The sequence below is a fragment of the Gekko japonicus genome, unplaced genomic scaffold (assembly GCF_001447785.1).
Source record: "Gekko japonicus isolate JY-2015 unplaced genomic scaffold, Gekko_japonicus_V1.1 scaffold308, whole genome shotgun sequence".
Taxonomy (NCBI): Eukaryota; Metazoa; Chordata; class Lepidosauria; order Squamata; family Gekkonidae; genus Gekko; species Gekko japonicus.
The window spans coordinates 1,040,113-1,063,648 of NW_015164673.1; the positions used below are offsets into that span (position 1 = coordinate 1,040,113).

The window sequence follows — 23,536 nt, forward strand, 5'->3', positions numbered from 1 at the left end:
GCAGATCTGCCCTCACAGAGGAGGGAGAGCTTGTACCTGAAGGCAAGCCGGGAGGGGGGCTCTGCAACTTACCTGGCTGCTTCTTACTCCTTGTGGCCCAACTGAGGGTTTCTGGGAACAGGGGGCGGGGCTTGTTGCATATGCCCACCCCCTGGGCTCCTTAATGCCGGAGCTCTGCTCCTGTGTGCTCCCGCAGGAAATGACCCCTGGAAGGGAGCAACACAGGAAGCTTCTAGCTGAAGCACGGAGACCCCACATTATACTCCCAGGGAGAGAACCTTGGAGTGAAGAGGAGGGTATTCCAGAAAGGCACCCTTAACTGTGCTTCTGCAGTGACATAAAATGGAGCCCCTTAAGGTAGACAGAGAGGGGAAGAGAAAACAAAACTGCAGAGGGAAAAAATGAGCATTTGTGTTCTTTAACGAGTGCAGTGAGACAACCGTCTGTCTGCAAGCCAGGTACGGTCTAAACGGGATTGAGGAAGAAGCCCCTCCCACCTTGAGTCATTAAAATATCAATGACCCTGCCTGCCTTCAAGGTGAGCTTGTACCCATGAGTTGTGACTGCCCCACTGGAGGATCTTCCATTTCTAAAGATTCATTATTTAATAAAATTAAGTTTGAGCTGAAAATAAGGAACTGATGCCACTATCGATGCAATAGTAGGAAAACTTTGGAGCTTGTAATGTGATTCAGGTGATTATTTCTAGGGATTGAGTGAAAAGACATGTCTGTAAACCAGGGGTGTGTAATTAAATTCAAAATATATATAATAATCCAAATAAACTAATCAAGTTATGAATTCACCTGATATCAAATCAAAATCTAAACTGAAATTGTTGTTTAAATGTCTCCTCTCACATCTAACTAAGGTGCCCCAGTGACATCCCTGTGAATGAGTTGTTAACATCTTTTGAAACTCATGAATAGACAGCATCATTTATAGCGTATCATGTAGTTATTTGGAAGTGTTTTAGTGCCTTCAGGCTTTTCTTACATTTAAACAATGTACATCAAGTACATGATCTATTGAAAATGTTACAAGAATTGCTTCAATAAAGTAATTTCTATATGGTTTTGAGTTTAATATTTTAAATCACACTTGATTATTTTTCTTTGTCGAGTATTTGATGCTTTTGTAACCAAATTAACATGCGCTAATCCTTAAAATTTGCACTGCCAACCCATGCAGGATTTCACTCTTCTTAAACCCATTGATTTAGAAGGGTATAATTCTGCTTAGGATGTCACTGTTGGTTTGCTAAATATAAGTCAAAATAAGCACACTAAATCAGCTTGTGCTTTATTTTGGCCATCGGAAAATTTTCTGATTCCAGAAAACACAGGGCACTTCTCACTGCAACCTTTACGATTTTTATGTTTAGTGTTTTAATGCAGACAGAGAAGAATTAAACCCAGTATGATCAGATAATTTTTTATAATAAATGTCATGATGCTAAGAAGAGAAGAAGAGATTGGATTTATACCCCGCCCTTCACTCGGAGTCTCAGAGCGATTTACAAACTCCTTTCCCTTCCCCTCCTCACAACAGACACACTGTGAGGTATGTGGGGCTGAGAGAGCTCTGACAGAAATTGTTCTTTTTCAAGGACAGCTCTGGCAGAACTATGGCTTGCCCAAGGTCATCCAGCAGGTGCAAGTGGAAGAGTGGGGAATCAAACCCGGTTCTCCCAGGTTAGAGTCCACGCACTTAACCACTATACAAGACTGGCTCTCTAAATAGTTTTGCTCAATAAAATTGAGGTCTAAACTACACATGACATGCAGCTGCACTTCATTTTTTATCCCTCCCTCACTGCTTGTTTTTCTTTAAAGCAATTCACGGCTTTAGCAGGGTACAGACTTGGGTGGAAGAATGGGGTGGGTGGGGAGAATTACTTAACTATTTTGTCCCTTTTTCCTGTTCAGAACTATTCCCTCCAGCTGTTTTTCTATCCATTGAGGGAGGAGAAACCATGGATTGTTTTCTGCAGGAAGATTCTGAGCGGAAAAGTGGGAATGGTTTAAGTGAGGGGGGTGGTTTAAGCTTCCCCCCTCTTCCAGTCCTTTGCCACCTCTATCCAAAACCTTCAGCCCCCTGAAGATGTTTTTGTTGGGCTTTGTAAAAAGTGAGTGTCAAGGAAGGAAATGTATGTGACTGCCTGAAATATCTGCTTTTTGGCCTCAGCTGGGTCTGTGTCTAGTCATTCTGTAACTTTGTCACCAAATCCTCCTCATGGTTTGGGGTCTTTTTTTTTTTAAAGAGCCTTTGGAAATCCCTAATGTTAATATTAAGATGTAACAATATAAAACCACTCTTGAAAATCTCATTCTTGATTATGTGTACAAATAACGGCTTGCCTGAGAGATGAAATTAAAAGAACATAGGTTCATTGTGTCTCAGAAACCAGATGGAGCCCAAATGGTTGTAAAAGAAGCCCGTAATACAGACTCCTTGTTCATAACATTGCAGTGGATTTAGTAATAGTGATGAAACGGTAGCTGCATTGACTAATGCATTAAATTAGGTAAAGGTTTCCTTGCTCAAAAGCCAGTCAAATCCGACTCTAGGGTTGCAGTGCTCATCTCCGTTTCAGAGCCGAAGAGCCAGCGCTGTCCGAAGATGTTTCCGTGGTCATGTGGCCGGCATGACTAAACACCAAGGCGCACGGAACGCTGTTAATTTAATTAGGTAGCTGTGTATTAATGCATAATATTATGAACACAGACACATCAGATATACCTTAGGGCAGAGGTGTCAAATTTAAGGCCCACGGGCCAGAAAGTGGCCTGTCCATGGCTTTAATGAGGCCCGTGGCTCTTTTCTTCCCCCTTCCTCCTGCTCCTGTCCTCACCCTTTGAAGCTGGAGGCTGCCCAAGTTCCCAGCTCCCTCCTTCCTCCACCTTATCTTTGACTGCTTTGGCAGGAAGCTCTTCTGGGATACGGAATGGATTTTTCCATTAAGGTCTCTGTACCCAGATGGACTTCCTGCCAACCTAGCAGTTCGAAAGCAAGAAATTGCAAGTAGATAAATAGTTACCACTTCGGTGGGAAGGTAACAGCGTTCCGTGCGCCTCGGCGTTTAGTCATGCCGGCCACATGACCACGGAAATGTCTTCGGACAGCGCTGGCTCTTCGGCTTTGAAACGGAGATGAGCACCGCAACCCTAGAGTCGGACTTGACTGGCTTTCGAGCAAGGGAACCTTTACCTTTACCTTTACCCAGATGGACTACTCTGGGACTGTTTCCAGCAATAGAAACAGTGCTCTGGGAGAGGAATGACTGCCCCCAGATTAGAATGATGGTCCCTAGGAATAGAATCTGTGTTCTGGGACTGGAATGACACGGCGCAGAGTGGAATGACAGACCCTGGGAGTGGCAGCAGCATTCTGGGAATGGAATCCCACTCTGGGGGCCCTTATTCCAATCCCAGAATGCTTCTGCTACTCCCAGGGACTGTCGTTTCACTCTGGTGGCTGTCATTTCAGTACCAGAGTAGTCCCGTCTGGGCCCAGAGTCCTTAATGGAATGTCCATTCCACATTTTCTTTGCGACTTTGTCTGTGCTGTGCTGCCATGTATTTCAATGGAAGGAACTCAAGTAGTTTCACTTTCCAGTGTTGTATAGCTGAAGCTGCTGGTTGCTGGAGTTGTCTCCTCACAAATACAGGGTTGATGTTTTGAACCAGCTTGTCTCTGCTGAATGGACCTGAGAATGGGTGCCTGAGTGAGTACTCTAACCTGGGAACCCACAGCAAAGGGGGACATTACACTGGAGAGCCACTGCCACTCTGAGTATACCTGGGGGTGGTGGGAGAGAAGCTTGCAATGCTCAGCCATTTTATTTTCCTAGGCTCAGAGCATTTTATATTTTTAGTTTATAATTTTTATATTTATTTATTTATACTTTCAATTTCTATATCGCTCAATCCCGGAGGCTCTGAGCGGTTTACAAGCATTTTACATTCCTAACTAGGGCCACATACAATGTATATCTAGGGAGGTGAGTGCCTACCAGGCACCCTGCCGGCGTGTTTCCTTCTGCCGCTTCCTTACGGTGGAATCTTGTCTCTGCGGGCTCTGCAGCGGCTCCTTCTGGGGAGGCTCCCATAGTCTGCGACTGTGCGACGACTTTCCTGCGCTGGCCTCTGTCCAATTGGCTCTGGCCATGCAGCGTCGCCGCGTCTCAGGGCCAATCCCCACCTGGAACGATTGCTGCTTGGTGTTAAATCGCCGCCATGTTCTTTCACCGGATCGCTCCACCGCCGGTGCCACCGGCGCCGGTACCACTGCTCCATTCCTCCACTCCTCCTCGCCGCCACAATGCTGGAAGGCGGGTGCCCCCCTGCACCTAAGGCAGGTACCCATTTGTCTACTTGCTAGGCTTTGGAACCGCTGGGTAGCCGGGAGCTAGGACAGGGGCCGGGAGCTCACCCCGGCTGCAGTGGGACTCGAACAGCCTTAAGGCTGTTCATAGATGGATTACCTGCAGGCTCCTTTACTGCCTGCGCCACCGCAGTTTCTGCTGTGATCCTTGTGCTTTTTCTTGATGTTTTATTTTTAAAATTTCATTGCCAAATCCCACTATTCCCTCACCTTTCCATTTTAGGTAGGCATCTTTTAAGGGGGGGGGAGGTTTGGGAGGTGTCAGTTATCAAAGACTGTTAAATAAACAATATTGCAAGACTTTTAAGCATATTTGTATTTGAAGTAAAACTATATATCTTTAATTGTGCTTGTGTCTTTTATAAGGTCTATATCTCGGCTATCTGGCATTACATTTTATGACGCGTGTGGCCTGGCCCCACAAAGTCCCATTTATATCAGATCCGGCCCTTGCAACAAATGAGCTCGACACCCCTGCCTTAGGGGTGTGCACTACTTGACTCAAATTTAGAATGTTGGTGAATGAGCCCATTTATACAGTCCACTGACACTCATGATTGTTTTCATATTTTTACGCTGCTCTAATGTAGCAGCTTTTCTGTAAGTTGAGCAGGGACAACCTTTTGTTTCTCCACACAGGCAAAATATTTTCCATAAAACCTAAAGTCATATTCTCTAGGCTATTTCTACTTTCCTAAGTGTCCACTGTTCAGAAGCATTTAATAGTCTGTGAAGGTAAGAAGCTCTTCAATCTTGCCTTATTCCTTAATGGCTGATATGAATGGGGGGGGGGGGTTAGGTACTAGGGATTCACACTGCCATCCTAAGCAGAGTTGTGCTCTTCTAAGCCCTTTAGACTTAGAATGGTGAAACTCGGCTTTCCATGGCACTAGAAACAACCTAAAATTGCCAAGAAATGTCTAGTACAAAATGAATTATTGGAACAGCGTGAGCTTTTAGAATTACTGACTTCATTGCTGAAACTTGAGCGATATTAGGTTTTGCAGCTCATAGTATAGTGTAAACCAAAAGATGTGTGAAAGCTACTCATGCAAGTTCTCTATGGTTTGTTTCAAAGTGAGCAGTGGAGGGGCTTTTTGGGATACCTCTCTTCAATGCAGCTTCTTAATAGACTAAGTCTCAACCATGTTATAGACGTACATTTGAAGTTGTTTATGTACTCATTCCTTCAGAGGGATTTCCTTATTAGCAGATCATTAACTTGCAAGAACTTGTTGGGACTGCTGTGAACCATTAAAATCTAATGATTAAGAATACAGACTGTTTCCCACCATTGTAAAATGCATATAGCTTTTCAGGTTCCAGGCTATTAGTTTTGTGTGTTATGCTTTATGGTCTTCGTATCGAAATTTTTTGAAAACTGCTTCTCTTCAACCTCATAGGCAAGGAATTTGAAGGAAGCATTTATTCCTGTTTAGTGGAGTTAAGTAGTTCTCTCTTTTGCTCCTTTTTTCTGTGGCATGGAAATCTGTTTGGGTTATGCTCTGTTTCAGCTAACTTGGGCACCATTTCTTCCCTCTCGCTTGCCTTCCTCAAATATTTGGCTGAAACATGTGCAAACTTGTGTTTGTGTTTGAAGGAGCTGATGTATGCCTCCATGGAGCCTGTTAAGGATGCTTTCTTGACAGCAGCTAAAGATGTAGCTGCCACTAAGGGAAGCATGCATCTTGGAGAGGAAACGTTGGTCACCTTGCCATCTCAGTAGTTAGGTCATGAATAGAGTAGAGACCTCAGTAGTGCGTCACGAATGGAGCCATTGTACTTTAGTGGTTGTTAATATCATGCTCAGATCTAGGAGGCTGAAGGATCAAATTGCCACTCTGCCATGGAAGTTTACATATGCGATGTCGGGTCCAGTCACTCTCAGTTGAACCAACCATACATGGTGGTTGTTGGGATGAAGTGTAGAATAAGGGGGGAATGATGTTTCAAGCCCATTTAGATCCCCATTTGGGAGAACAGTAGAATGTAAATATTTGAATGAATGTATAATTTACTGCTGTTGAGTTGGTCCTTGGTCTTAGGGCTTGTCTTAAATTAGGTGATATTGTTCTCATCTGGAGAAAGACTGTTTGTGTTAGGAGATTAAAGGATGAAGGGCGGTCTTTAGTTTTGTCCTAACTGCTTTGCAGTAGCTATGAAAGGAATGCAGTTGCTCAGTATAGTAGCTCAAGGTACCCGCGTTGCTGTACTGTCCTACGCTGCCACCTTGTGTTGAGGAGACGTCGGATCTATGGTGTGTGGTGTGTTTTTTTTTTTAAAAAAATAGCTTATTTATGGCCCCCAAATTGATTTTTGTTAGAACTTAAACAATGTTTTTAACCTGCAACTTTAACTCAACAGTTCAGATGATATTTGCTAGGTATATTTAGACTATAAGATACTGGGTTCCTACTTGGGTGTTAGCGGTGAGACTTTCCCCACCCTCTTGAGTGATTCTTGAGTCTGAGTTAAGTGTCTTGAGTGATCCTTGAGTCTGAGTTAAGTGTCTGGACATCACATCCACTCCATAACACATATCTCCATCCTGGTCTCTGGTTTGTGTAATGATCCTGCAAAAGCAGTGAGTACCGAGTAACTGGTAGTACATGGATTTTTATTTTGTACATCCATAGTGACTAAGGTGCTGAACTTGGAGTCCATGGGTTCAGCACATAGGTCATGCTCTCCTAGCATAGTTAAGTTTAAATGAGACCCTGGTGTATATTGCCCGGAGCTCCTTGTGGAAGGCATTAGGATATAGTGTGGCGAGGCTGTTTTTGGCCAGTGATGTGGGGAAGAAAGATTTCCAAAAAAGAAAAACTTCCACAGGAAAACCTTGCCTGTTGCTAACATTATTTAAATTACATATTTAAGTTTTCCAGAAAATCTTCCAGTTCAGATTTTCCGGAAAACCCACATTGCTGATTTTGACCAATATCAATATTGCAGGATGCCTTCTTTAATGCAAACAGACTTCAAAAACATGACAAATAAGTATGTCCAAATAGTAATTTCTTATCAACTTTAACATCTCCTGCAACCTGCTTTTTTCTTTTAGAGGGCCATGCAAGTCTTTGCAGATTATTATATAAATGGATTTACACTGTTTTCATTTTTAAACAGTTTAGAGATGAGCTGCACAGGGTGGTGATTAAGGAAATGAAGCATGACACCCTGATTCAAATCTTGCCTCTGCACTGACCTTGCTAGATGGCTTTAGGCAAACCAACCTCTTGACCTTAGTCTCCCTGCACTCCCCCCATCCAGTCTGTAACCTGAAGGTAATACTGCTCTACCTTACAGAGCTATTGTAAAGATTACAAGAACGTAATGTATGTGAAGTGCTTTGAGTGCTGAAAGCAATTCATGCTAACTTGCTATAGTGGCTCTTGGTGTGACTATCAACACTGACTCATCCTTTCTCTTTATACTCATATAGGAGCGGAATTTTTTTCTCCTAAAGGGAGGCTCGCATCTGCAAGAACATTGCCTGGAACTTTGACCAGTTCTGGAAAGTCAATTCCTAAATCAAAAGTGCCCATCAAAGGACCAGGATTTCGGAGAACCCCTAGCATCTCTTCAGTCAGCAGCACACAGAGTGACCAAAGTACTTGCAGCAATAAATGTAAGTCAGTCCTGAGAATCTTTTTTCCCCAGTGACTAGTTGGCTACAACCTGAAATGTCTTGTATCGGACTCTTGCTCAGACCAATGACTTTGTTGAGGTTCTTGTCATTCATATATATATAGCACTATATATATATATATATATATATAATATATATTGCTTTAGCCGGTGATCAGAAAACATTGACATCTTGGTTGACTTTCGTGCATGTCCTGTCAGGAGTGGTGATAATCTCTAGCCATGCAAGATAAATGATTTCAGGTTGTAGACTGAGATTCCCTTTTCTTGCCTTATTAAAACTTTTTTTGTATAAATTCATGTGTCACAGTTTATCTTGAAGGCTGGGTGCTTTCATTTTTGTTAGGCTTTCAGATGAATTGCAATTTACAGCCCTGGGCAAATGCTTAAGAACATACAGTTTAAGCACAAAAAGAGTTAATATTTAGTAGCACAGCCTTGCTGAAGCTGAGTGCTGCTTGCTTTGTCAGTGCCTTGAACTGTATAAAATATAGGACACAAGGCAGGGATTTTGGGGGGAAGGATGGTACCACATATTGAAGAACCTCAAGTCTGTTTTCTGGGAAGGAGGTCTATTATGCTAAAACCTTGTTGAGCTTAGGAGGCTAACAGTACAGCTTTAGTTTTTCCTGTATCCCCCCCCCCCTTGTTGGAAATGAAAATAAAGCCTCCCTTTTGTGCTATTTTTTTTAAGCTGATAGTGACATTTAAATTTTTCAGCATGCATCTCTCCTACAAACAGATTGGTTCTGCACTGACAGCCATGTTGCCTTTTTTTTGTGTGCGTTTGCCGTTTGGTTTACTCCAGTGCCTGGAATCACCTAAAGAGGTTGTGAATGCTCTGTTTTGTTTTGTTTTTTATTCTTGCTCTTAACAAAGGGGGAGATCTTTGCTTCACGACAAAGAACTGTGGAGGTTTCCTTTTCAGATTAAGCGTTCAGTGGATGACTCTTTCTTAGCCTGATTTGCTAGTTGGCTTAATCTGTTTTGTCTCCTGCCTGCCTTGAAGCCTACAATTCTTTTCCACTCTAATTCACTAAGAGCAAGCGTGGGGGGAATACTAGCGGAGCGGGTGAACATGGCTGCAGTCTTTCGAGCTTTGAGCTTGCTTTGATCATTTTTAAATGACTATACCAGGAGGACTTCGCAGTTGCACAGAAACTGAATTTTCTCCTCACATTTTCACCAATTCCACCTTAACGCCACCGGCAGATTCAGGAAGCCACTGCGATATTACCTTACTGGCTTTGCTGTTAGTTGGATCGTACAGCTTTTGTATAATTCCTTTGTTAGCCTCATTTACTGGGAGAAGAAGTAGGTGTTCCATCTTTTCTTTCTTAAGCAGAAGGGGCAGCATGTGTTTGGTTTCTTATTCAATAAAGAGAATGTGTGTGTGTGTCAAACAGAATGCTTTAAATTGTGGATAGCTCCTTTTTATTCTGTGTGCTTTTTGTGGGGGAGGGAGGCTAATATTCTGTCTAAATATAAGCTTGTGTTACTGTCGCTTGAGCGATAATCAGATCCGGGAAATATCACTGGATGCATTTCCCAGTGTAGAGTTTTTTCCCTGCCAGATGGGTCTTTTAGATCTCCAGATAAATGTATATAGAGTCCCAATAATAGTTGATGGTTTGGCTCAGTCGATGTCAATGATAGACAAAGCTGGGTAGAAGCATCTTGCCAGGGCATTTTAAGGTCAGAATAAGATGCTTGCTCCGTGAGGCTAGTGCAAGTGTAAATGCAATAAATATCTGTTAATAATGGGAAACAAGTAAAATTGCAGAGCTTCCCTAGGACTCTTTTCTCCTTTAAAGAAAACCAGCTTGCACAAGCTGTTTGCCCGCTGTGTCTTGTCAGTTGTTTCTGTGATTCCCTTAGAAGCTGAAGTACCTGCAGTGTGTTTTGTTTGTATAGATAGCACTTAACTCCTCTCTCTTATTTTAAGATGACATTTTTGCATAATGGAGCAAAAACCGAAATAGAACTTGAAGTGAGCTGTTTCTTATGCAAGCTTAACGAGACCTTGCATGCATGCCTGACCATAATATAAAGCTTTTTTTAAAAAGCAGTTTTGTGATGGGGCATGCCCATGAGGCTGGGCTGATATGTATAGAACCCCTGCCTTATGCACAAGGCAGGTTATTAGATTGCTTGCTCTTCTGTACAGGCTATTGTAACTTTGACAGGCATTTAAAGTACCCATCTCTTTAAAAAAAAAACTGTCTTGGAACTAAAGTACTGCATTTTCTGTTAGAAGATGGACCATGACAATGACTGATCAATCGTTTTTTAAAAGTTAGCTTTCCCATAGCTATGGACTTGCTGGATTTTTAATGGTCTAGTAAACCTGATATGGCCTAGGTCCTTTTCCCAAATGAACGTGTTTCCTTAAAGCACTCAGTTGCTCAAACACAGAATTATTAAATTAAGAGTAAATGTAATCCCGATTGAAAGTCTGTGCTAGGATGTAGAGTGTTTGGCAACCTTCTGTCTTGTACTGGGTTTTTTTTTTCATTGTAGCTTGCAAGGCAGGTGCCAGAGAAGTCGTCTGATCAGTTTTCTTCCAACCTTATCTGACCACCAAGAAACAGAAAATGACATAATCCAATTAATAAGCAAGCTGTACCAATTGGAGTTTTCGCTTGAACAGCTTAGATGTTAATAGGCTGGTGGTACCTATCTTAATGTGGGGTAAAGAGCACCTGCAACAGGAGTCCATACATTAACTGTATACTTAAACACAGGTGTGTGTGTGTATAGATAGATAGTACAAAGCCCTTTTAAATTTTATTGATCTGTTCTAATTTTGTAAATACCGCCTTTGAACATTCTTATTGTAACAAGATCTTTTGCAAAGACTGGTAACACAGTGCTGTCATCAAACTAGGTCAGTTGACCAATTTTTCTCACTGTGGTGGTTTGTTTCGTAGGGAGCATTGGCTCGTAGTCCTAAAACGTCTGACTGATGGTTGCTATAAGCCCTGTACTTGAAGAAAGAGGAGGCAAGCATATAAGAGGAGAGTTGTATTTACCAGTGAGAAACTACCCTCTTGATTTTTTGGGCTGTACGTATTGATATTCTACCGTTGGAAGAAGAGAGGCAGTCTTGCCTAATTTTCTGTCTTCTTGCAGCCTCCCAAATCCTGTTCTTGAGGGACTGGGCACCCTCAAGAACAAGCTCTCAGGGGCATTTGGGGCTATTGTGAGAGGGGAGGTGGGGCAATTGTGCTCTGTAGGCAGAATTCCTTGAGCTTGCAAGAAATGCTTGTCTGGATTAAAGTTGCCATAGACCAGTGATGGCGAACCTTTTAGAGACCGAGTGTCCAAACTGCGACCCAAAACCCACTTATTTATCCCAAAGTTCCAACACGGCAATTTAACCTGAATACTGAGGTTTTACTTTCGAAAAAACAACCCATGCCATAGGTTCGCCACCACTGCCATAGACTGTTCAACATGGAAACTTTGTTCCACTTTGGCTTTCTTACCACAATGCTGTTTTGGAGAGCATTTACTTGACAATGTTTTCCTTGTTTCCCTATTGCCCCCTGCTTTACTCGTTCTTTCCCGAAGATGATTTGGTATTATCTCTTTGGAAAGATAACAGTCAAAATACCTTTGGTGCTTTATGGATTGGACGATGCATGTATTTTTCTTCAGATCTCACCCACGTTAACACCATTTTCTTTATCTCTGTCCCTGCTGCTGCCTTTGAGGGGCTTTAAAAAACTGCAGTAGTAGTAGTAAATATGCTGACTTAGTAAGGGATTGAAGCAGATTCTGAGTGTCCATGTTGAAAGTCAATTAGCTATGTGTTTGGTAGCTAAACAGAGCCTCTTCCTTTTTCCAGGTGTTGTATTTAGTTTTTACGTAGGCACTGGTGGGTTTTATTTACAACTTTTAGAGCCTGCTGTTCAGCTCTGGACAGTTATTAAGGACCCTCTCCAATGATAAAATGAGTAGATTCCCAAACTGTTAGATTAGCTTTGAAAGCAGTGCATGAATTGTCCATCAGTCTTCTCAACTTTATTGGATTGTTGTAGTTCTCAAAGGCAATGGATAGGTAACCTTGGCTAGTCTTGCTAGGTCTCACCTCTCCAGCAGTGGAGGGCTCCTGGCTCCTCCTCAGGACTCTTCTCATCACACTTCACACGTCATCGTGCTAGGAGCGTCACGCGACAACACTAGCATTCAGGGCAAAAACTCTATGGTAACCAGAGGTTAACAAAAGAACGTAACTACTCCTGGATAATAGTTCTTGACATTCAGATATTAACCTCTCTGGAAATGCACACACTGCACATTAGGGTTGCCATTCCCCCTGGTGGGGCCAGGGGATCCCCTAATTCAGGGGGCCCAATCCGCCACTGGCCTGCTGGCTGGCAGGGGAAGCCCCAACCCTGAACAGCAGCATCCCACAGGGACGCTGCTTGTGTAATGATGTCACTGATAGTGATGTCATCACGTTAGGGCTGTTGCGTGGCGATGCTCTAGCATATGGAGCAAAAACGCTATGGTAACCATAGAGTTCCCCCTGAATGCTAGAGCGTTGCCGTGCAGTGGCCCCAGTGTGATGACGTCGCTACTGGTGACATTATTGTGTCTGCAGCATTCCTGCAGGACACTGCTGTTCAGGAGTGGGGTTCCCCCGCTGACCAGCTGGCCGGTGGCAGATTGGACCCCCTGAAATTGGGGGATCCCCTGGCCACATCAGGGGGAATGGCAACCCTAATGTGTAGTGTGTGCTTTTCCAAAGATGTTAATATATAAATGTCAAGAACTGTTATTCAGGAGTAGTTACCTTCTTTTGTTAATCTCTGCATTGTGTGAGAGGACTTCAGAATATGTCTTAAAATACAAATACTTGGTATTTAATTACAGCATTCCCAAATCTTTAACACAAGGGAGCAGACCATGGGAAAATGCCCTCCCTCCATTCTCAGGTTCAATTATCCGCTTGCTCTCCCTTCACTGATATTCACAATAGTCAAGGCTAATCTTGGCACCAGTTGTAACCCTAATGGTGACCAAGGTTTCAAATCCACTGGAGACTCTGGTTGCAAAGCAAGGGGATTATAGTGGGGTAAGAAATTTGCTAGGAAGGGACTTAGACGTCTGTGATTAATGGATCAGAATTGTGTGTGAACGCATGATATATAGCACATATGACCTGTAAGTAATTTTTTTAAACACGCAGTTTACTTCTGGATTTACCATTTCCTAGAAAGCTTTCTGCTGTGTATTAGGGAAGAGTAAAACACCATCTAGAGCAAGGAGACTGAAACTGATCTTAGTGCAGTTTTCCTAGGGAGCAAAATTAATAGCTTTTTTTCAGAGGTGGCTGTGCTGCTAGATTTTCTGCCTGCTTTACCTCTTACTTCTCTCCCTCCTTAGTAGAGCTGGGAGCATGTAGAAACCAGTGATATGCTTCATATGCGAGTAGATATTTCACAGCAGGGAGAAAGCCTATAATAGCTTTGTTCCAAGAGGACGTTATGTGAAAGTGCAGTATGAATAAGTATGTGAAAGCATATTGTAGAGGCTGGAAAGTCTCTGGGTGTGCAAAAAATAAAGGGGACGGGAAGGAGAACAAGCAATAGTGGTAAATAAATGGGCAGCCAGAAAAGAGAGCCATATGGAATTAATTATTTTTGCTGCTTTATATGTAGTAATAGGTATAGGTGGAGGAGGGTTAGTAGAAAGCTATTTTGTCGAATGTAAAATGTTCTGCAAAAATTCTTAAGAAAAAAGCATTGTGTAGGAGGAGAATAGTCTATAAAAAGAATAATTCTGGGAGTTTTGTACAGAGTGCCTTGTAGAGTTTCTTTTTGTATGACCTCACTCCCTTAGCTTACACGATTGTCAGCCAAGCTTGAGAGTTGTAGTATGGCAGACTTCTGGAATCACTTCACTGGTCAGAGAACGAGCTGCATTTGAATCTTTGAAAGCATCTCCCAAACAATGATTTTGTGTAGGGTCACAAGATGTTCTTCCGTATGCCTCGACGTTTAGTCATGCCGGCCACATGACGGAAAAGTCTTCGGACAGCACTGGTTCTTCAGCTTGGAAACGGAGATGAGCACCACCCCCTAGGGAAACATTTACTTTTACCTTACCAGATGTTCTCCTTTTAGAGGGTGTGTCCTTTCTTTTTGGTCCCCTTTTGAGCTGTTTTTAAAAAGCTGATGAAAATGTCCTCTTTTTGGGTTGGAAGGTTAGGGATATTCCTAGTTAGTAGCAATTGTCACAACTTAATAGGGGTATTTAAAATGAAATTTGTCATAGTGATCACTTGTTTGAAGTAGTCAGTTGGGAGCTATGTCCTCTTTTTTGCTTTTCAAAATATGGTAACCCTAATTTCGTGTCTTTGGGTCTGGATGGATCAGACCAGTCTCTGCGTATACAAAGAGATTACGGGCACAAAATGCTTATGCGGAGGATGGGACAGTATAAATCCAACAGTACAGTGTTGAGACATCTAATTTTCGTTCTTGGACAGCTTGTACCAACATTGGTGAAGAGCAGGTGCCCAACCTTTCTGAGCATGACATGGCGTGGTGGGCACAGCCTCAAAAGAGCTGCCTCAGGAGGTGGAGCCAGCCACAAAATGGCTATTCCAGCTTACTTTGAGTCACATAGTGAAGATCCATGTGCTGTGATGGCAAGCAAGGTTCTAAAAATCTGCACAGCTGAAGCCCTACCTAGTTCCGCCCACTTTCTAAAAGCACTGAGTGGGTGCCAGGAAGAGTTTCAGTGGGCACGATGTTGCCCACGTGGTGATTCCTGGTATAGAGGCTTCAGGCAATCAGTGGCTGGCTCTTTGGTTCCTGGTTGAACACCAGCTGCCGTTAGCATTCAGTCTGTGTACAAATGTAAAACGTACTGGATTTTAACATAGCCACTTATAACCAGAACGTACCAGCCGATGTGGCGATTGGTTGTGAACTCTTTGGATTGAATTTGTGTTCCGGGAGTACAAAAAAAATTCCTGTGGTTTCTTCTTTGTTATTGACAGCTACAAGTGCCACAATTATCATCAAGAATGGAGAGTGGCCTTCCAAGTCCGCTTGTCAAAATGGTTCGGCTATAAAGCCAGTGCCCAGGCCAAGAGTGTATTCCCTGAAAAACACCCCCAAAGGTACGTGACTTCTCACAGTGATTTGCATAGCATTTGCTCAGGCATGAGGGAGACATCCCTACATTTCCCCCAAATCCCCCATTGTTACATTAGCTGTGTTCCGTTCCCAGCAGCCATCTTGCAAGGTGAATATGGGGTTTTGGTCCTCGTTTTCTAAACGCTGGTGCGGCCTGTTATTCTCAGTGAGGGATATTTGAGTTGGAGGACTCCCAAATTGCCATCTGCAAAAGATTTGCTAAGAAATTCATAGGGGGGTCTCTCTGATCATTATGTCTGTGGCTGCTTGTTGAACTTCACAGGATTCTAGGTGGTTTGCAGGCTAAGCAGATGCATTACAAGCTTAGAGTTGACACTGATATACACAAAGGTCAAGGATTTATAAATGGTTGACATTTTGATGATGCATTGGAGGTTATGACCACAATAAGGTACTAATATTTGCAGCCTGGAGAAAAGAGCACCTTTAAACTATTAAGCTTCCCTCTCCAAGTGGGCAGGTAAGACATTCCTAATGCAGCCAGAGTGATTTCTAAGTCAGGAAGTATGCTGTAATGATGTTCCTGGTCCACCTAAAGTAGAGATCTGATTTCACGTGTCACAAGCCTCTGGCAAAGGAGCCAACCCGTTTTAAACACTTCCTTTACTGCAGTCATGTGGAATACCATGTTTCTTAGTCAAGTTCAAGTTTTCATTTATTGTCTTAGCCATTGGCCATAACAACACAAAGTAAATCAAAGCACAACAGAAATATACATCAATATGTTTCTTAGACTGCCATAATTGCAAGACAGTTTTCCAAGCAAGAAGCTGGATAATTCAGTTACTTCATAGTTCATGGGTTGATGCCAGAATGCAACATCTTCTCCCTACCTTTCCACACGTAGAAGGTGAGGGAGCAGAAGAACCATATAAGCAGCCTTTCTTTTTCCAGGATATAGATGTGGCATAAATGTCAGTAGTGTCTAAGACTCTAGCTAGGTCATCTAGGAAGACTGTGCTGCATTGTCTTGTTGTTGAATACAGTGCATGATATATAACCCCACTGTGCACTGAGCTGTCCCCACTTCACATTGGTCCTTTCCGCACTTGACCTTAATTCCTGGTTCAGCCCTGTCCCCAAACTTACATTCTACACTACACGTTGAGTTCACCCCTGTAATTATCTCAGGGTATTTTCTATTTCCACATTACATTGAGGACACCCTGGTTTCGCCCCACACTTATCCTGGGATAAACAGATGCTGTTCTAATCGGGGATAAATGCAAGGTATTGTGTCGCAAGTTGAACTCTGATAAAACTAAGGATGAGATCCAAGTACAGAAAGGACCATTGGTGGTGGTGGTGGCAGCAGCAGAATGCATAGTTGCTTTATCGTTTCACATGCGGTTTGGTTAGCCTGTTACATGGAGGGCGGTGGGAAGAGAGTCAGTGTGGCAGCAGCTCAGTTCCATTATCATAGCTTCTGTGCAGGCGCACATGGGACTGCGCAGGTGCAGGCCAGCCAAGGAGATGAAGAATCCAAAGCTTTTGTATTAAATAAAATTTATAATATTTTAAAAAATAAAGAATCCAAAGCTTTCTAGAAGATTTGAAGCAGTAGGAGCACTGCAGGTGACAGGGGTGGGGTGAGTGCTTTCTTTCAGTCTTCTCTTCACCGCTGTGGAGGGAGAATAGTTTCCGAGCTTTCTCATCAGGCATTTCTGCTCGGGATTTTTCGTTGGAGAGTTTTTGGTAAAAACATCAGATTATGGTGCTCTATAAAAAGTGTAAAGGGTGTGGGACCTGTCTGTTCTGTTTTGGGGGGGAGGGGGTGCACAATGCCATGGGCCGCATGTCAATTCTGCCACCAGTTGACCCTAAAGGCCCATCACGAAAGTGCTGCTTGGCTGAAAGCCGCATTGTGGGGAAAAGCGTTGGGGCTCCTGGTCTCCGATTTGAAAAGCACCCAGCTCAGCCGGGGGGGAAAGGGCCTGTATGCCATTGTTAGAACCAAGCTCTAAACAACCTCAAAGGGTAGCCTCAGCTCCAAGGGCGGCATCAGAACCACCACCTAAGAAGGCAAAGAAAAAGACAAAGCCCGTTCCATTGGCTTCTCATTGCCATTCATCACCTTCTCCTTGATGCTGTAAGTCTCTGACTCCTCGACACCGGGCTTTGACCTCTACGATGTGGAGTTGATGGCTTCTACGACAGCAGTGGTTCCCTGCACAAGGCTGCACGTGAGGCCAGTACGAATCTGGTTTATTTGTAAATTCAGGATTCGTTCTGACCCCCAGTAGCTCAGGCTATCAGTCCCTTGGTCTTTCCTCACGTCTGTCCCATTGTGGAGCCAGGATTCCAACTCCCAACAGACTGTGAATTTGGCACACATCCAGATGATTGTATTTTTTGATGCTACCCTAAGGAGTTGGGAAGCATATCACAGTTCCTTCCATGTTAAGAGCCGATGGAAGGGAGAGAGAGGCTGTACTGCATATTAATTTTTTGGAGATCAAAGCGATTAGGTATGGTCTTGCGTCTTTTGCAGCTTTCTTTATCGGGAAGTAGGTTTTACTGGCTACGGACAACATAATGGTGAAATTCTATCTAAACACAGAGGACGGGACAGGTTAACTAGTCCTGTGCACTGAAGTCAGCAGCATTTGGGAATAGCCATTCAAGGAAACATCTCCCTTCAGGCCGTTCATATTCCTGGCCAAAGTAACATCACTGCAGATGTCCTAAGCAGGGAAGCAAGGGCAGACCACAAATGGACTCTTGAAGATTACTACTAATGTTTCATGAGCAGAGTCGTTGATCTTTTTGCTTCTGAAAAAAAAATGACAAATGTCCCTCCATTCTGCTCAAGGGCCAGCATCAGACAGGAACTCCATTGGGGATGATTTTCAACTCTGATGGCAGGGGGGCCTTTTCATGCTCTCCCCCCCATTTATACTATATTATCCAGGGTGATTGCCAAACCAAAAGCAGAAGATTCAATGTTACATTGTCATAGTCCCATACTGGCCCAGGAGAGTATTGTTTTCAGTCCTCTGGGATCTCTCAGGAGGTACACATGAGACATCTGATGGAGGACCTGCTTCACATAGGTCACCTTCTCCATTACAGTGTTGGGTGACTGCACCTCACAACGTGGCTGGTACACCACTAGGTCAGTGAACAGTCACTAAGGTTCTTATCTCAGCCCATAAACCTGCCACAAGTAAATCTTTATCAACCAAGTGGCAAAGGTTTAGTGATTGGGCAACCCACCATGGAGTCTAACCTGCTACTTACCCTGGTCACTCATCTCTGAATATTATCTCGCAAAAATATTGGTTTGTCGGTCTCTTCCCTAAAATATGGCCGCTACCTTGGCTTTCCATGTCAAGGTGGAAGCATCCCCTGTGTTCTCTGCTCATCAATCCTGGAGGCTTTTGAAAGGTTTATTCAACTTATATCCATCCATTACTTCCCAGGTCCCTCAGTGGATCTTGTCTTGGGTACTGAGTAAACCTATATATAAACCATTGGAACCCATGGCAACGTGTGACTTGTGTATTCTGTTGTATAAGTCTGCATTTTTGGTAGCCATCACCTCAGCATGAAGAGTGGGAGAACTGCACACTCTGCAGTGTGACCCTCCATTCACAAAATTTCACAAAGTCAAGGTTGTCCTTTTGTCCAGGTGTGACTTCCTTTTCTAAGCTGGTTTCTCAGTTGTGCCTCTCGCACAACATAGTACTTCTGGTGTGTGTTTTTCTGACCCTAGCTTCTCAAGCAGAACAGACTTCACAAACCCTAGATGTTAGGAGACCTCTACTTTTAATTTAGAATCTACAAAAGACTTTAGGAGAGAGCAGAATTCATTTGTATGCTTATTTGGCCTGAACAAGGGAAGAGCTGTCTCCTCAAACATGTTCCTGCTGGTTGGTTGCTGCAGTTACACTGGCATACTCAGTGGCAGACATGACATGTCCTTTCCCAGTCAAAGCTTTCTCCACCAGACTACAGGCCTCTTTGGCTGCCTTTCTGTGCACGGTCTCTCTAGATGACATCTGCAAGGCTGCTACCTGGTCCACTCATCCACATTCATGAAGTACTGCTCTGTTGATGTGGAGAAAGCAGTGCTGCGGTCACTTTTTCACTGATCAGCCCACTCCCAGCTTCTCAGTGAGCAACCTTTCTACCCTCCCATGCGGTAGACTGTACAGAAGCCACTTACCTGCAACTGTTGTTCATGAAATGGTCTTCTATGCAGATACAGATCCCTTTCTCCTTTCCCCACTGTGGGCTGCTTACGCTGAGGGCCTGTCTTCTGCACGCAGCAAAGGGTGGACTAGGGGAAGAGCATACTTCCTACCTCCATCATGTGCCAGTTTGGGTGGGAAACTGTTGGAGGGAGGGAGTGCTCCTAGTGCTTCCAATTTTCTAGAAACCATTGGATTCTCCATCTTGGAAGATGGCCTGTACCTGCACAGTCCCATGCATGCCTGCACAGGAGATCACTTGATGAGCAGCAGTTACAGGTAAGTGCAACCCTGCTATCTTTTTTGTAATATCTAATTAGACCTTGGTGTGGGGTTTTGGAGGATGTTTGCAGTAGTATATTCTAGCAACTTGTCTTATTTGTCTGGAGATGTGTTAAATAGGGATGGGCATGAACCAAAAAAATCCAGTGTGGTTTGGGGTGGTCCAGAACCAAACCCCAAACCAAACAAAAAATGCCTAAACTGAACCAGCCAGTTTGGGGGGCCCTTTCTCCTGGCTGCTGCAAGAAAGGGGGGAGGAATAGTCTGGGAAGGGTTAAACCTAACAGCTGATGGGCGGACCCACCCAGCTCTTAGGTTTAAATGATTGGCAGGCATTTCAGTGGTCCATTTCTCTTCCCCGCACTTGGAAGTAAGGGGGGGGGATGGATCACTGAAATGGTTTGCAGCCATTTCAGCCTAACAGTGGTGGGTGCACCCGTCTGCTGTTAGGGTGAAATGCTGTCAGTCATTTCAGCTATCTATTTCACTTCCCCCTGCTTGGAAGCGGGAGGGGGGAGTGAAATGGATTGCTGAAATGGCTGCCAGCCATTTAAACCTAACAGCGGATGGGCAAAAGCTCAGTAAATGTTTACTGGTTCGGGGGCTCCAAACTGGGCCAGGTTTGTGCTGAATTTTGGCTTGTGACCCGGTTCGTGCCCATCCCTAGTATTGAATACTTAAACCCAAACCTAATTGAATTTCTTGGGGCGGGTGTCTGTGGATTTCATTTAGGAACAAAAAGAAAGTTTGGTGTGGTGAGCCCCTGTGTGCCAAAATCAGCTGGAGCACTTCTTCCAGGAAGGAAAACCAGTGATTCAAAAGGCAGTCAGCAATCAGGTACAGTATTATTTGATGATAAGCTAATGATCTTATCTTTGTCTGAGAAAATCCAGCATGTTAACTTCTTCTTTTCATGCTCTTGTTTAATAGGTCAAAATCTAAGCCAGGAAATTAGTCTTGGACCTTTTTGTATATTGGGGACAATCCAGCTCCATTTAAATGATGTATATGTCTAACTATACATCTGTTTCTGTTGATTTTTTAAAAATTATTTTCCAAAACTTCAAGAAAATAAGGAAAGGGAAACTATAAACTACGGGATTTTAATAGGATTTAAGTTTGCTTAATTTAGGAGTACACCCATTATGATCACTATTTAGAATGCTTATCTGAAAAAGCTGTTGATGGCTGCATGTACAAAAAAATATATCTGTTAATTACATTGATTTTGCCACTGGTGTGAAAACTCCATACATTTGTTTCTGGGAGTTATTGCGAATGAAGCAAGAGTTTCCCAACATTTTATTTTTAATCTCAGAAGAAATTACCATTAACCTACTGTATAGTATGCCTTCATCTCGATGGCCCAGGCTAGCCAGATCTCATCAGGCGAAGCAGAGTCAGCCCTCGTTAGTATTTGGTAATGGAGGGTGCCAAAGTCCAGGGGTGCCACATAGAGGCAGGCAATGGCAAACCACCCGTGAAAATCTCTTGCCTTGAAAACCCTGTGGGATCGTCATAAGTTTGCTGCAATTTGGTGGCACTTTCCACCACCACCACCACCACCACGTAGTCTGGGGAAGGATGTGAAATAGCCCAGCTTTGTATGCATTGGACAAGGTATTTAGTGCTTGAATAGGAAATTATACATTGTTAAGCCAGTTTTCTTCATCGGTCCCGAACTGTTAAATTTTTGTTCAGGACAAGGTGAAGGATGTGTGCATGTGCACTATTCACTTTTAAACAATAGAAATGACTGGGTAAGACTGTGCTTTTTTGTTTCAGTAGTGGGAACAATAGATCTTGTGTCTTAACGAGGGATCAGTATGAAATAATTGAGTTTTTCCAGACAGGGGCGGACTTCCGTTGTATTCCTTGTTGGGTCTTCCATGCCCCTTGAGTTATTTCTACCCCAGTCCTCTACAGCAGCCTTCCTCCCACATCACTTGGGGCTTCCCCCGTTTTTATTTAAATTGACAATTTAATATTATTAGACAGGTGGTTAAAATATTATATCGAGTTCTCTGAATTCCAGTCTTTTATTTTAAAAAGTATGAACGTATGACGCTGCCTTATACTGAATCAGACCCCTGGCTATCAAAGTCAGTTTTGTCTACTCAGACTGGCAGTTGACTTTCCAGGGTCTTGGGGTGAAGTATTTCGCATCACCTACTGCCTGGTCCTTTTAGCTGAAGATGCTGAGGACTGAACCTGAAACCGTCTGCATGCCAAGCAGATGCTCTACCATTGAGCTATGGCCTCTCCCAAGTAAGATTCTATCCCCTTTTGTTGCAGAGATACATGGGGAATCTCTACAAGGAGAGGGGCAGGAGACTGACTTTTAAAAATGGAAGCTGCAAATTCAGAGAACCTAGGGTTGCCAGCTCTGGGTTGGGAAATGCCTGGAGATTGCAGGGGTGGAGCCTGAGGAGGGCGGGGTTTAGGGAGAGGAGGGACTTCAATTGGGTAAAATACCATGGAGTCCACCTTCCAAAGCAGCCATTTTCCCCAGGTGAACAGATCTCTGTCACCTGGGGATCAGTTGTAATCCCAGGATATCTCCAGCCACCACCTGGAGGCTGGCAACCCTAAGAGAACCTGATGGACAGATCATTATATTTAATTGCCAGTTTTCAAATAAAAAACGGGGAAATGGCTCCCTTGTGTGCAGGACCTGGAAGATTTGGGTTTTCCTGTCCTGATGAATGCCACCCCAGCTTCTCTGTGATCTTTCTTGAGACATTGTAGTGAAGCTGGTTAGGAAAAAAAAAAGAAGAAGTGGAGGAAATCCAGAAAGTGCACAGAAGCACCATGATGCTGTGAGGAAACGGGGGGGGGGGGGGACCTGTTTCACAGTAACATCCAAGCCAGAGCGGACACCTCGTGTACAAGTGAGTGACCGATGTTCATATGCAAAACAGAGTATAAAATAACTTGTTTTTTTGGAAATAATGCTTAAAGATTAATTGCATAAGCATTTAGGCAGATAAGTGCGCTAGACGTGTTAACTCACTTCTCAGTGAAAAAAACATACCAGCAAATTAACTGGGAATGTTTTGCATGTATTTTTAGATTGGTTTCTAAACCTGAAAGGTAGATGGCAGACTGCTTGGGAACCTGTTATGTGTTACATGCATGATGATAGCCTGAGAGCCCTTTTTTAATATAGGAGAAGTTGCTTAGAGGGAGATATAGGAGGAGGTTTACTGAACGGAGGAAGCTGTTGGATCCTTTATCCGTCTGCTGTTCTTAGTTCCAAATTCTTCCTGCTTCCCTTTTTGGTTTTTCTTCCCTCATGGAATTTTGTTCGTGGGTTTCCCTCAGTACGTGTTTAAAATCCTAAAGAGAATGGGAAGAAGCTGAGGAAAATCTGAAGAAAAGAAACAGATGGGGAAAGGGTGAAATGCACTTCACTCTTGCGGCTGTCAGTTGCCCCCGGCTGAATCATCTTTCCCCCCCGTTTGTGTGTTCCTGTGTTTAAAAAAAAAATCTTGTTGATCTATTGATTTCCTGAAAATTAGATGTGAACCACTAACCTAAGCTTTTCTCTCCCACAGGGCCTTCGGGACAAAATGGGCCTCGAAGCTTATTCTCAGCGTTCACTTCTGGTAAGCAGTTTTTTCTTTTGTTTGTAAAGGTGTCATCCGAAAAAGGGTGCAAAAAGACCTGCAAAGCCCAGTCTGCATCTTGGGTGGAGTATACTCTGTATTTTCACATGACATTGCGCACATTAGATCATTGGTCCATCAGAGTCATTACTGTGTACTCTGGTTGGCAGTGACTCTTCAGGGTCACAGGTAGAGAGGTCTTTTGCATCACATGCTGCCTGATCCTTTTCAGAGAGAATGCCGA

At 43.5% G+C, this 23,536-nt stretch overlaps 1 protein-coding gene across 1 annotated transcript in view; it reads left to right on the forward strand.

Moving 5' to 3' along the window:
• Positions 1–23,536, forward strand: part of MTUS1 (microtubule associated tumor suppressor 1) — a 124,932-nt gene that overhangs the window by 16,941 nt on the left and 84,455 nt on the right. The window contains exons 3-6 of the mRNA XM_015409252.1: positions 7,829–8,014; positions 15,050–15,172; positions 20,417–20,521; positions 23,242–23,292. Coding sequence (XP_015264738.1) covers positions 7,829–8,014; positions 15,050–15,172; positions 20,417–20,521; positions 23,242–23,292 — 465 coding nt within the window. The remainder of the gene's footprint in view (positions 1–7,828; positions 8,015–15,049; positions 15,173–20,416; positions 20,522–23,241; positions 23,293–23,536) is intronic.